Source organism: Lipotes vexillifer, unplaced genomic scaffold (assembly GCF_000442215.2).
Source record: "Lipotes vexillifer unplaced genomic scaffold, Lipotes_vexillifer_v1.1 scaffold69, whole genome shotgun sequence".
NCBI classification, from domain to species: Eukaryota; Metazoa; Chordata; class Mammalia; order Artiodactyla; family Lipotidae; genus Lipotes; species Lipotes vexillifer.
Window position 1 is genome coordinate 5,348,714 of NW_006790942.1, and position 14,005 is coordinate 5,362,718.

Here is a 14,005-nt window from a genome sequence, read left to right on the forward strand (position 1 = left end):
TGGTTTAACAAAATTAAAAATAAAACCAAAGCACCATGCTTGCTAATATGAACTAGCTCCATTTCCTAATATGCTAGTCCCTTTTCCCTAAGTTTGACACATTACAATGAAAACAAATGTTTGTACTATAGGACTCTGGAAACAGCATATGCCTTTGCCATCCCTTCTGAGAAAAAGGATTTCCTCATCTCGTTGCAAAAAAAGATGCAGTCTAATATTCTGCTCAGAATTCCTAAGTCCTGTTTAAATATCAAGTGTTCCAACTACCAAAACTTTGAATGAATTTTCATGAACAAAACCCTACCTATCAAGGCCCATTACCCTACCAGATTGGTGACCAGTTGCTAGAGACTGGGTGGTAATGTGTGTATCACACTAGGTCCAATTCCCCAGTGAGGAATAAGGATCTTGGACAGTGTAATTTGCAAACCTAATGTTGTAAGCACATTCCACCAGGTGAGGATGCCCATCTTTTGGTCAACTTTACCTCCAAGATAGGAAAATAAATGGAAAGTTGATTTAGGGTGAAAAAATCTAAAGAAGAAAGAGAGAGAGAAAGAGAGAGAGAGAAAGGAAGAAAGACATAAAGAAAAGAAACCATGAAACCATAAGAAATCCCTCTCCTTATCAGTGTTATGGAACAAAACCATAGCAAAGTCACGTGAAATAATGCTACTGTTTACCTGAAATTTCCAGCTATCACACCGAGAGAAATCAGACATCCCAATGGAAGATATCCTACAAAGCAAGGTTCAAATTACAGTGACACAGTGAATATGTCACAACCTTTCTTCCAACCAGGTTCTGCACACTTGAATAGGAAAAAAATTCAACAAAAAGTAACTCCAATCTTCATTTTTTTAATCTGAAGGGAAGATACAAAGTATCTCAAAAGTTAATACTTAGTTTGGTTAGGTTAGATCCATTTATTAATGGTAAAACTAACCACAGCAAAAGCAACCTTAACTTATTCTTGATAATGAGAGAATCTCTATATACAAACCTGGCAAATTTTTTAAAAAGTACTATAACAATAAGGCTTTTGAAAATAATAAAAGCTATAGCTCAATTCACGCAATGTCAAATAACTTTCAGTTAATAAGAGGATCATTTATATTTTTATAATGCCTTATACAGCATATTTTATCCCTAATGAGAAAATATACCAAATTCTAATGCTAACCCTGAAACCTTAATCCAAACTTTACAAGTTAAAGACTTAATGCTGGTCAAGAGGGAAAGGATGGAACCATGCACCGTCCATAGGGCAAATGAAAACTACCAGCAAGATGGCAGAAATGTTGAACCCATAGGTACAAACACACTTTTCTTTATAAAAACAAAACAACACACACACACACACACAGAAATTACAGTTACAACGCAACCATCATATATCTATACTCGCTACTAGCTGGTGAACCTGTTATTAAAATTTCAAAGAAAAACAACAATTTAAGCTTTTTCTATTTTAATCCATAAGAAATATATTCGGTAAGTGATAGAGAATTTGTTGCATATTAATGAATTTGTAGCTTCTTGTGCTTTCCATCTGAACTAGGGGTAAAAACCCCCAATTATTTTATTTTCAATGAGATATAATTGTAAAGTAATATTAAACATCTACACAAAATCAATCCTTTCTTCAGCCCAATTCTATATGAAAGTACTAACAAACAGTGAAGATTCATGATATTGTGTGAAAATGGTGACTCATAACAATGTAGACTCGACTATAGATTTTAATTCACAAATATATATATATGCGCCTTGTGTATGACAACTGTACGAAAATAGTCTCAAAAATAAAGACAATACTTGAGACAGGAAGCAACCCATTCTCCCTGATCTTGCATCCTATTACAGGGAAAATCAGTCTCTGATGCTTCATAAATACTTTAAAAAGTTCGGGATGGCCTTAACCATGCAGTCTCCACCAATGCTTTGAAGCCGCCAGCGTTCCAGGCTGACCGTTCAGCTCTGGAGGAGCGGTGACCTGTAACCAGCGTGCCTTATTTATGTCCTGTCTTCTCTAGACTGGGGAGTTTTCTGACCAGAGCTTGGTGGTTCATTCTGATGCTGGCGAGGAGCCCTCCTTCAATGCCGTCGGAACCCGTGTAACTGATTTCTTCCCCACTCAGGGTGGTCATATGTCCCCCAAGGGCTTTTAAGATGGCGTTGCCAGCACATATATCCCACTTTTTGATATATGTCACATGGATATATAGATCAGCTTTTTCTTGACTCTTATCAGGCACATCCAAGAGTGCTAAAACTTTATAACCTACAAGATAAACACAGAATTTAGGTTATTGTCTGAAAGATTTGAAGAAAGGAGCTTACTGTTTTGAGTACATTGTTAAAATAACAGCACAGGGTGTGCAGGAGCTCTCTGTACTATCTTTGCAACTGCTAAGTCTAAACTTATTTTAAAAAATAGTTTTTTGTTTTTTTTTTAAGTGATAGTGCAGACATTAAACCCAAATGAGCCAAAAAAAAAAAAATACTGCAAAGTAATTTATTAAGCTGTTCTCAAATACAAACAAATATACGCCTATAATTTTTAAAATTTAAATCCATTTTGTGCTTGTCTTCTACGGGGTGATACCTTCAACATGAATCGTCTCCTATGGACTATTACACTAAAGCTAAACACCCACAGGTTTCCCTTGAGTCTCCAGGAAGGCTGGATTTGAAAGAAGAAAGCACAAAATAATGCTACTATCTTAAGTCTTTTTTGTAATGAGGCAGAATTTTAAAAATAAAATAAAACAAACCCAGAAGAAACTGGGTCTAAACTCTAGTTTATCCCATCCCTACTGGGCATTTTGGATATCACCTTTCCTAACCAAACTGAGAGTCTGTAAGAAAACAATAAAGCCATGTTAAGAAACACACGTATAGGTCTGCAGTAAACTAAAACTATTAGGCTTAAAGGTTGAAAGCACTATTTTTCCCTTTATTACTTTGCTGAAAAGGTTTTCAAACACAAATGTTTCTGACTATAATTTGCTATTTGTTTGAATTAAAACACTTCTGTCATATTAAACAACACTCAAAACAAGCGTGGGCAAATAACCCATGAGCTAAATCTGGGCCATGGCCTGCTTTCGTACAGCCCTCAAGCTATAGATGTTTTGGTTTTTTTCGGTTTTTTTTGGGTATTTTTAAAGCACGGTTAAAAAAAAAAATCAAATAATAGTATGCAAAAGAGATCATATGTGACTCACAAAGCCTAAAATATTTACTATCGGGCCTTTCAGAAAAAGTCAGCTGACCTGAGCTAGAACATAGGGAATGCAATAATACAGAATCTACATTAAGCTGGATGGGCACTAGACTTTGTGGCTCCTCCCAGACACGAAAGCTGAGGAGTTCAGGGGCGTTAACAGTGACCAAGGGGTTAGCCATTCTAGTAACACTTCTGATGATTCCTGGCATCCTGCTGCTAAATAAAGCATTGTGATGTGCTGGATCTTTCTTTCTCTCCTTGCTATTCTTACAGTTAAACTAATAGCACAATTATTTCCCAATCAGATCATATATATAACAACCATCAATGTCAGAAATATGCTTTTGTAGTATTCGAGGAACAGAAATCACCATTGTGAGACTGCTTCTATTGTGAGACTGTCTCTACCAAGGAGGCACGTGTGATTGAATCCCACTCTCGAGATCACCAAGTAGGAGACCATGCCTGTCTTGAAAGCCCACTGTCCATTCTCACTTTCTTCCCAAGGATGAGATAACCAAATCTGCCTCCTGACATGGCCTTGGACACACAGGGAACACTGCACAGGCACCGCAGGGGAGTAGGAACATACCAGCACCACCCGCCGGGATGATTGTAGTCTGGTTTCCGAAAGTCTGAAGAGCAACCTGCTTGACCATTCCTGAATGTGAGCGAGACACAACGATCCTCGGGGTCTTCTCGTTGTAAGAAGTGCGGGCTTTCACATTTGACCCATGGTCTACCATCGCCCAAGCTGGAAAGAAAATGTAATAGCCAGTAATGGCACTGAAGCTTTTAAAACCAGAACTCAAAGTACCAAGAGTGACTGAAGAAAAACTTGTTCCAAAGAATTACTCATACTTTTTTCCAAAACAGGAAGCTTTCGTTTTCTGAGTACAAGAGTAATATGTTTATTTTTTTTTACAACAGTCACATATTAAAACAAAACTAAAAGAGGCTATGCAATCCTGCCCAACCAGAAACAGTGACTATTAACTCCTTGGTTTAAGAAAGCCCAGGCTCCAGAGCTCCCTGTAGGGCAGCTGCTGAGTCTTCACTGGGACCATGCTGCACCTCAACTTCTCCTACTTCCTTCCCTCCCTTCCACAAATCTGAGCCCAAGAGCGCTCTCTAGTAAACATCCTGCACTCTAATCTCCACCCCAGAGTCTGATTCCTGGGCAACACAACCTGCGGCAACCTACGACATAATTCAAAATTTAAAAACGACTTTTCTTCTGTACTACCTTTTCGTCTGATATATTCACGGTTTCAATTATTTGTATATTGGCTCAATTTCCTAATGAGCTTTATAAATATAAAACAGTCAAAGAGGTAAGTGAGTTAGGTTTACATACCTGCTACATCAGAGAGTATAAAAAGTACTAGATTTCAAAGTAGACCAGAAATTTTTAAGAAGGTGAGGAGATTGCAGAGATGGCTTGAAATGTTTTTCTTGGTTTCAAAGTTTTCTTTACTGACTACCAAACTATACAAGAAAACAAACTTACTCAGAAATATCCCAATGAGATTACTGTTCTAGTAGTCACTCACTGTGAGATAAAATATAGTCCACCACAGCTAGCAATGTAGGCAGCTACATTACCACTTATTCCTGGCTACAGAAAAAAATTTAAAAAATGAACAGAGTCTAGGTTTCTGAGTTCCCCAAGCTGATGGCAGTCTCTCAGATTCTTCTCACACGTCTTTCCAAAACCACACACAGCAACAAAGAGAACAAAAACACAGTTAACTAATACCTAAAGAATAAGTAGGAGACAGAGGATAGCTATAAACACAAATTCATCAGAAATAAGGGGAGTAAATACCAAAGATCGATCAGCAAAGTAAGTACCGCAGCTGACCCTGTACAGGGAATATGGCAGGAGCTTCATGGAAGTGGTGGCAAACTCAGACAGCAATAGCCAGAATCTCTCTCCAGAAGGAAAGGTCCCGTCTAAAATGAGAACTACTGAAAGGAGGTCTGGGACTTGGCAACAAAGCAGTGAGTAAAGGAGGCTTGGAGAAGACACGGAAGCAGAAGTGAGGCCCCAAGAGCATATACTGGGTGAGGTACAACATCTTTCAGGACGTTCCTCTAAGAGACAACTTGGGAGACGGCAAAGAGGACTAAAAAGAAGGAGGGGTTGAAGGTAAGGGCCCTACTGAAACAAGAAAGGGTCAAACAAGAAAGAAAAAATGTGAAAACAACAAAAAAAAGAGGCCTACTAATAAAGACAATGCCTTCCTCACACTAACATTAAAGAAAGCTCGTAAACCAAGAATTACCCAAACCTCTGTCCTGCTACCACCCTTCCCCCAATTCCACAGAAACTGGATCAAATAGAAATAAGAAATATAGAACTGCAATGTCTATTGAAAAAGAAGAAAACATAAGGAATGACGATTAAAACACTTCAGGCTACTTGAAAATTTCTACAAAGCAGAGTTAAGACTATAATGCAACACTGCAACACAGTTAAAAATAAACAAGCAACAGAAAACATAAAAAGAATGCTATGGAACAAATAAAAAAGAACAAATCAGAAGAGATAAATAAACAATAGGAAGATATGAAATGGGAACTCATATAACACAGGAAATAAACTGAAGAAAAAAAAAAAGGACAGGGCTTCCCTGATGGCACAGTGGTTGAGAGTCTGCCTGCCAATGCAGGGCACATGGGTTCGTGCCCTGGTCTCGGAGGATCCCACATGCCACGGAATGGCTGGGCCCATGAGCCATGGCCGCTGAGCCTGCACGTCCGGAGCCTGTGCTCCGCAACGGGAGAGGCCACAACAGTGAGAGGCCCGCATACCGCAAAAACAAACAAAAAAAAGGACAAAATCATTAAAGGCCTAGTACTAAATCACAGGATACACAAGGGACAACAGAATTGCCCAAAAGCATAGAAAGCAATAAGAAAAACAAAAAATAAATGAGACAAGTAAACACATAAAAGGGACCAGAGTAAAAGTGATCCATATGGAAGCCAATGAAAGAAGAGTCAGCATACATACATTAGGAGTCCATGAAACAGAAAAACAAAATGAAACAGAACTAATCTTTAAAATTATGATTCAAGAAAACGTCCCTGAAATAAAGAGAACCTAAGTGTCCACACTGAGACATAATATGGAGACAACTGCCCAGAGTGCCAACTCTGAATCTGAGATACGTCATAGTTGTTTTATGAGACTCTAAAGATAACGTTCTTTGGCATTCCAGGCAAAAAGACCAAGCTACTTACAAAGAACAGAAAATCAGGTTATAAGCCTTTTTGTCAAGATTCAACACATGCCTACACAGATGTCACACCAGTTCAAGAGTTTATACCATTTAACCAAGAAAAAACGGTGTATAGTGGGTTGAATAACGTCCTACCAAAGTTCAGGTCTACCCTGAGCCGTCAGAATGTGAACTCATTTGGAAATAGGGTCTTTGCAGATGTAAAGCTGAGGTCATAATGGATTATAAGGACCCTAAACTTAATGACTGGTATCCTTGTAAGAAGAGGAAATGCAGAAATACAGAGACAAAGAGAATGTGAAGGAGGCACGAACTGGAGAGAAGAGTCTACAAACCAAGGCGCGCGCCAAGGAGTGCCTGGGGCCACCAGAAGCTGGGAGAGGCAAGGAAGGAGGCTTCTCTTGAGCGTGACACTGTCAACCACTTGATATCAGACTTCTGGCCTTCAGAAATATAAGAATATAGTTCTGCTCTTTTAAGCCACCCAGACTGTGGTAATTTGTTATAACTGCCCTAGGAAACAAATACAGTTTTAAAATACATATATTTTATAACTAGCCAAGTGGTCTTTCCAAGTATCAACACTATAGAAAACGCTTCTCCCATGTAAGAACTCAGGTAATTTGGCATTCGTGAGCTAGCTCTTCTAAAGTAATCTATTAGAGGACAGGCTTTATCCAACCAAAGGTGACTGAGGAACTCTCAGCGGAAGTACTGCTGGTCAGCACTGAATTAGCTGTAACTGTGGATTGAAGAGAAAGACAAAGAAAGGAAAAAGGTGTAGAAATGTTACCTCATAGCTGATTACTGAGAGGTGAAGGACACCATTTAAATCTGAAGATTTGAATAGTGGAGTGGAAGGATAAACATCAAAAAATATGATTGACTAACATGGGATAGTTGGTCAGGAAAGCTAAACTAAGCTAACTGAACTGCTGCTGCTAGGAGAGAACCAACAGGTAATACCCGAAGAAGCTGACTATATAGTGGTATTTAAAGAGAAAAGTATACATTAAAGTGTTACTAAAAAATGCAACAAGAGAAGAACAAATTAAACTTAAAAAATCATAACTGTAGTTTGAATCACATTGAATATATAAAAATCCAGGAGATAAGGATATTAAAGAGAGAGAGAGAATGCCTGCTCTTGCCCCAGAATAACATCTGTTTGCACCGGAGGTGGGTTTACCCTAACCCTAATTTGAAAATTGGTAAAGGAAAAGAGCACGGTGTCTCTGGGTAGAAACCATGTTTTATGGTAAATGAATAACCCCAAGCTGATGGAGAACTTTCTCTACAGAACTTCAGCTGACATATGTAGAAAAAAACAACAGAACTGAAAATCCCATTTCACATCTTAAATAGATCTTAAAACTATTATATGGAAGGTTTAATGGAATCCTGATTTCAAATGATGCCAGAATCTCTCTCTAGATTACCTGCTGATACCAAGAGAATCACCATAATTTTAAAACTGAGCAGTCTGGTTATGAAAACCTTAACCATCTTATTAACATCACTAATAGTGAGATGACACATATGTAACATAATGTGATGCAGTAGGAAGTACATGAAGAGTACCTAAAATGTGTTCTTGAGAAAAATATTTAACCTTAATCCAATCAAGCCTCCAGATCTGTTACACTTTATAAGAAAAAGAAGATGAAAAATAAACAAGTTAAATAACAGCCTGGGAAAACAATCAGAAGAATCCAAAAGGCAGGACATTCTATGACAAGGGACCTGATCTCCTCAACAAGTCAATGTCTGGAGATAAAGGGGACTGGGGGCTGTTCTAGGATCTAGATTAGAAGAATTTAACATATTAACCTAACAACCAAAACAAATGCTTGTCCTTGACTGGATTTTGGTCTGAGGTAACAGGTTGTAAAATCCAATTTAGGAACAATTGGAGGAAATGTGACTATTGGATCAACTGTGGAATAATTCTTGATTTTATTATTATATTAATAGTACTGCTCTTGTTTAGAAACATGTTCTTTTTAGACATGCATATTGAAATATATAGGGGTAAAATGTCATGATCTTTGTAATTTTCTCTAAAGTACACAGGCAAATAAATAAATAAATAAAAGCAAATATATAAAAATGTTATCAACTGTTAAATCTGGATAGAGTACATGCAAATTCATTATAATTGTGTTTTGAATTATTCATAATAAACGTAAAATAAGAAATGAGAAGCAAACAAATCCTCTAAATTTAGAGATGATCAAAAAAAGTTTTATTAAGAAGTGAATTTACAATGCTGTATCTCTAGAGGTCAGTATTGTGTAAGAGAATAAAGACTATATCTCAGTAGATAGTACAAGAGTAATTTTAGATAAGAATTACTAATTTAATATTAAAAATATATATTTCAGATCACACAAACTCAAGACATTCAGTCATAACATTTATATGGACAAAATTATTTCAAGCCCCTTAAAAAAATACAGTAGGTGCTTAAATAAATATAAACGATTGATGTTGATGATAAGGTAGTAGTGATAAGCTAAAATAGCAGCCAACAGAACATGTTTAGTCTATTATCTATAAGACATGCTAACGAAGAGTCCAGTAGGAAATAAAAAGTGGTTGGTACTTTTCTACACATACTTCAGACATTGTAACTTATTTTTAATAGCTACAGATTTCCACTGAGTGGATATACTACACCTACTTATATATTGCTTCATTAAAATATGTACTATTCTAGTATCTCTTGCTTTTAAGTATTTCACTCAGTGAATTAATTCTAATTAAGTCTGAGAAGAATTCTGATCAGCTTTGTTCTAACTGTTGCCAGCAACAATAATATCTAGCTCCCATTATAGTCAAGTGTAGCTAAATTCTGGTAAATACACAATACTTGACACTTTGTACTCTGCCAACATCAATATACAGTCTGGATGTGAAAACAATAGTCCCAAAGAGGGCACAAGCCAAACAAACCTTCGATCCAGGAATGGAAGGTCAACCCACACCTAATTAAGGGCACACTGATTCTTTTGGAATGTTTGCTGACTAGCAAGCACCTTATGTTCCTAAGCCTATGAGGGGGGCATATTACATATTCTGATGGAAGAAAGGTTTTTAAAAATGGAGGTTTTATTATCGCCATCCTCCCTCCTAACATGAACAGATGTGGAGACCAGGACCTATCGGCCTCTCTGATATCAACTTTCTCTGCATTTTCTCTATCCCACTTCTAATTCTCTTTGGGCAGCAGGCTCTGTTGGCAGCTGAGCGTGCCACGTGACATTTGGCCAATGAGATGAAGCGGAGGGCTTCAAAGTCAGTCTTTCCAAATAGAATATCTAAGATAGATCTTTTGTCCATCTTCTTTGCCCTTTCTTCCTGCCTAGAATAGAGCCATGGTAACCGGAATCGCCCATTTTTGTGAGCATGCAAACAAAATGCCACCTTCTAAGAAAAAAAAGCAGAAAGAGAGGAGTCAGGCATTTAAGAGAATCAGAAAGCTACTGAATCACTCCTACCCTGTGGCCGTCTTAATTAGGTGAGAAAAATAAAGCCCTTACTTGTTTAACCACTGCAAAGACAATTTATTTTATACGCAGCTAAAGGCAGTCCTAACTGATAGAAACAGGCATGAGGGACGTTGTCAGAAGAATGAGAGGATCTCAAAGACTTAAGCCCTGTACACAACCTTTATGTGCCTGTTTTCTCTTTTTTATTAAAAGAAAGTCACCTATTTCCTATTTTATATTCTTTCCAGAGTTACTCTGAGACTGAAATGAATTTATGTCAATACACTTCACTAACTCTGAAAATACTAAACAAATGTAAGATACTAATAAGGAGTGGATAGCTCTTACAGTAACATTTTAAACTGTATGGTTTTCTCGATGAGAGCTGCCTAAGCCCCTTTTCTCATCTACAAGAAAGACAACATTTTTCTTTGTCACCCAGAGTTATCGAAAGGTTCAAATGAGATAACATAAATTTGTAAACATTATACACGTTAGGAATCGTGGAGTTATTATTACAAAAGCGGTGTGATATACCATTTGCATGAAATTCCTGGGGTTGACGCCTCTGCTTTAGCTGGATGATCTTGAGGAACATATCAAATTTCTGAGTCTCATTTTCTCACCTGTAAGTGCGATGCTAGTAGTAACCATGTCCCTCCCTCAGGAGCTGGACAAAGTGTAGCAGTCCTGCTACATTACACTCCAATATCCACTCTCCCTGTGTTCCCTGAGGGACAGAGCCCCTGAATTTCAGCTTGGATAGCCACTGAAAATAAAGACTACATTTCTTCACCTCCCTTGTGGCTGGATTCCAGCTATGTTTTGATCAATGGATGTGAGCTGAAGTGATGTGTACAACTTACAGGTCAAACCCTTAGTGGGAAACATCTTCTGCGTCTGCCTTCTAGCCCTCTCCACTGCTGGAAAGTGGATGAAGCAGTGAGCCATCCTCAGTCATGCAGATGAGGGCAACTAACTTTAGTACAGCAAAACAGCAAGAGAATTTGTGTGAGAATTTGGTACCAGGGAGCTGCCATGGTCTGCTTACATACAGGCTGCTGGAGAAGACAGAAATAAACTGTTTTGTTCAATCTCCTGTATTTTGATGCAGATTATTACACAGCTTCAACTAGAAGTCTAACCTGTATAATAACTAATTTGGTAAGGATTAAATGAAATATGTGAAAGCAATCCATAAACCATTAAGCAATTATATAATTAATCTTAAGGCACACTACCAGAGTAATGGCATGAAGCTTTTGTAGTTCATGAAACTGTCAATTGAAAAAAGCTACCTGAATTATGAAAAGGAGTTAAAAGGGCAGATAACACAAAGCAGATTTCGTTTTGAAATGCAGAGCCAATCCTCATATATATGTTTAGCCTATCTCAGAGCAGCTAGAATTCGGGTACAAGGTTATTCTGCAAAGCAAATAATCTAGAGCAATAAAAAATTAACTTTGTCGCTATTTCTCTCCACTTGACAGACAGCATTTTTATGCAGTGTCAGCCACACCAATGAGACACGATGGATGAGGCTGGAGTAAACGATAAAACTATACGGATGCCCGATGTGTTAGTTTCCTAGGGCTGCCATAACACATTACCACAAACTTGGTGGCTTACAATGAGAGACAAATGGTTTAATAACATTAACTCTTGGAAGCTCTAGCATATTTCTTACCTGTATATTCAGCAAATGGCTTATGTATCACTCCTAGCACAGGTTTACCATTTACAGCCACACACACCATAGTAGTAACATACTTCCGAAGATCCTCTGCAAGAAAAAAAAAAATCCAATAATAAAAATTATTATTAAAATAATTTTAGCATTGAATTTAAGAATTCAATTTTTAAAGCATTTAGAAATTTAAAAAGCATTTAGAATAGCCCCTGTACAAGGGATGTGCTCACCAAATATCATTATTATATCATCAAATCAATTGCACTCTAGGAAAAACTCTTTACCAACAAACCCCTCAATATTCCATATTTCTACTATTTCTGCAAAATACTGTTTTATAATTTCAGTTACTATCAGTTATACACACCTAGTGTCTTCTCCCTGTTCTCCAAATAGTTCTCTACTGAGTGTCTGTTTGGGGCCAAGTTCCGTACTTAAGCGCTAGAGTGCAAAGGTGAAAAAGCAGAAGCCTCCATATTCAGAGACCGTACCGTTTAGAAGAACAGATACATAAGCAATCAACTTTTATGTACCAAGAGAACAAAGCAAACACAGAAAATTATATATCTCTGTGTAAGAAATAAGGACTCAGAGAAGATCCACAGAAGTGAAACAGGAGCTAGGACTAGGTGAAAAGAACAGCAATAGGAGGGGGGAGAAGTAATTGTTTTGCTGTTTACTTGCTCCCTGGGTGCCTAGGATTTACTATCTTGAATTCCAAGAACAGATGCATATGGAATAAAACCTAAATTCCAAAAATCACAAGTGAATATTGTATTCTGGCTATATAAATAAATACCTCAATAATGAGCACCTCAATAAATAAATCAATATGTAAATCAACACTTCAATAAACTGGGGTCCGACAGGAACTATTTTGTTGCTGTGACTGCTAGAAACTTCCCTTCACTAAAGAATCAGTGACATAGTGAGAGGAGAATGCCATAATACAGTGATCTGAGGGAAAAAAAAAAGGTTGAGAATAATTGATCCACTCCAGAAGTTGCATACCACAGTGCTTTAATCCAGCTCTCCATCTTAAAATCTAATTGGAAAAGTTGTGTCAGGTTGGTAAAGTACCTACCACCAGGAATACACCACCTGCCCTTGCTCTGGTTCTCCGATACAAAATGGCAACATGAAGTCTGAGATCAACGTTAATGTAAAATTACCAGTATATTCCTGTGTAGCATCAAGTGGGTCAATCCAGACAGTAACACTCTCCGCTGGCACTTCCTGAGGAGTGGCTATTTCCTTTAGGATGTCCTCAGGAATCTTACGATCCCATAAGATAACCTCCTGATCAGTTGCATCCACATGTTCCTCAGTATTTATCTGCATTAAAAATAATTGACAGTTAAAAAAGTTTTAAAGTTAGAAAAAATCACTACCTGGAAAAAACAGAATAGAGAAAAACAATTCAGACAAAATCCCATAAATTGAAAGTACATAAATATTTTTATTTCAAGGAATGCCAATGAAAAATGAAAATATGTAAGAAATTCCAGCGACATTGTCTTCCAGGGCTTTCCAATCTAATATTTGAAATTAGCTTGTTGTGTAAGCAGGACAGAGAATCTAAACATAGAGAAATATAAAAAGAAACTAAACATCAAGGAAACAAGCTATTTAAAACTTGATAATATTTAGGAAAAATAACAGATCTAAAAGTGTGAAAATGGACTGACAATATTATGGAACACTGAACACAAGTAACTTTAAGAGTCAGAAAGAGAAAAGTGACAATGGACTTAAAATTATGCCTTAAAAACAATACGACTTAAAAACAATGATAAAGATGTCAATTCTCCCATCTGTAAACTGCAGATTTAAAGCAACTTCAAAATCCCTACACTTTTTTTAACCCCTTCTTGGAAACAGAACAATCCATTTTGGGGAAAAGGAAAAAAAAATACATATATATCATGACATATATGTGAGATATATATACATGTATGTATGTGTGTGTGTGTGTATATATATATATATACATATATAAATATCATGGTGGGGTGACTTTCCTTGAAATATTTTGGCTTTTTCCCCCAGCTTCACTGAGGTATAATTGACAAAGCTGAATGTATTTAAAGTGTACAACATGACGAGATGATATACACATACATTGTGGAGTAAGTACCACAATTAAGTAAACTGATGTATCTACCACTTCACGTATTCACTTTTTTTCTTTTGTGGTGAAAACACTTAAGATCTACTCTTGAAGCAAATTTCATGTACATAATTCAGTAATATAAACCACAGTCACCTTGCTGCACATTAGATCCTCAGAACTTATTCATCTTAGTTATAACTGAAAGTTGCTTTTTTTTTTTTTTTTTTTTTT

The 14,005-nt window shown here is 37.0% G+C and overlaps 1 protein-coding gene across 1 annotated transcript in view; it reads right to left on the bottom strand.

Annotated features, from left to right (window-relative positions):
* Positions 1-906: 906 nt before the first annotated feature.
* Positions 907-14,005, bottom strand: part of BPNT2 (3'(2'), 5'-bisphosphate nucleotidase 2) — a 26,347-nt gene continuing 13,248 nt past the window's right edge. Inside the window, exons 2-5 of the mRNA XM_007464046.1 lie at positions 12,834-12,996; positions 11,659-11,754; positions 3,825-3,986; positions 907-2,284 (exon numbers count right to left, since the gene is read on the bottom strand). Coding sequence (XP_007464108.1) covers positions 2,013-2,284; positions 3,825-3,986; positions 11,659-11,754; positions 12,834-12,996 — 693 coding nt within the window. The 3' untranslated portion in view covers positions 907-2,012. The remainder of the gene's footprint in view (positions 2,285-3,824; positions 3,987-11,658; positions 11,755-12,833; positions 12,997-14,005) is intronic.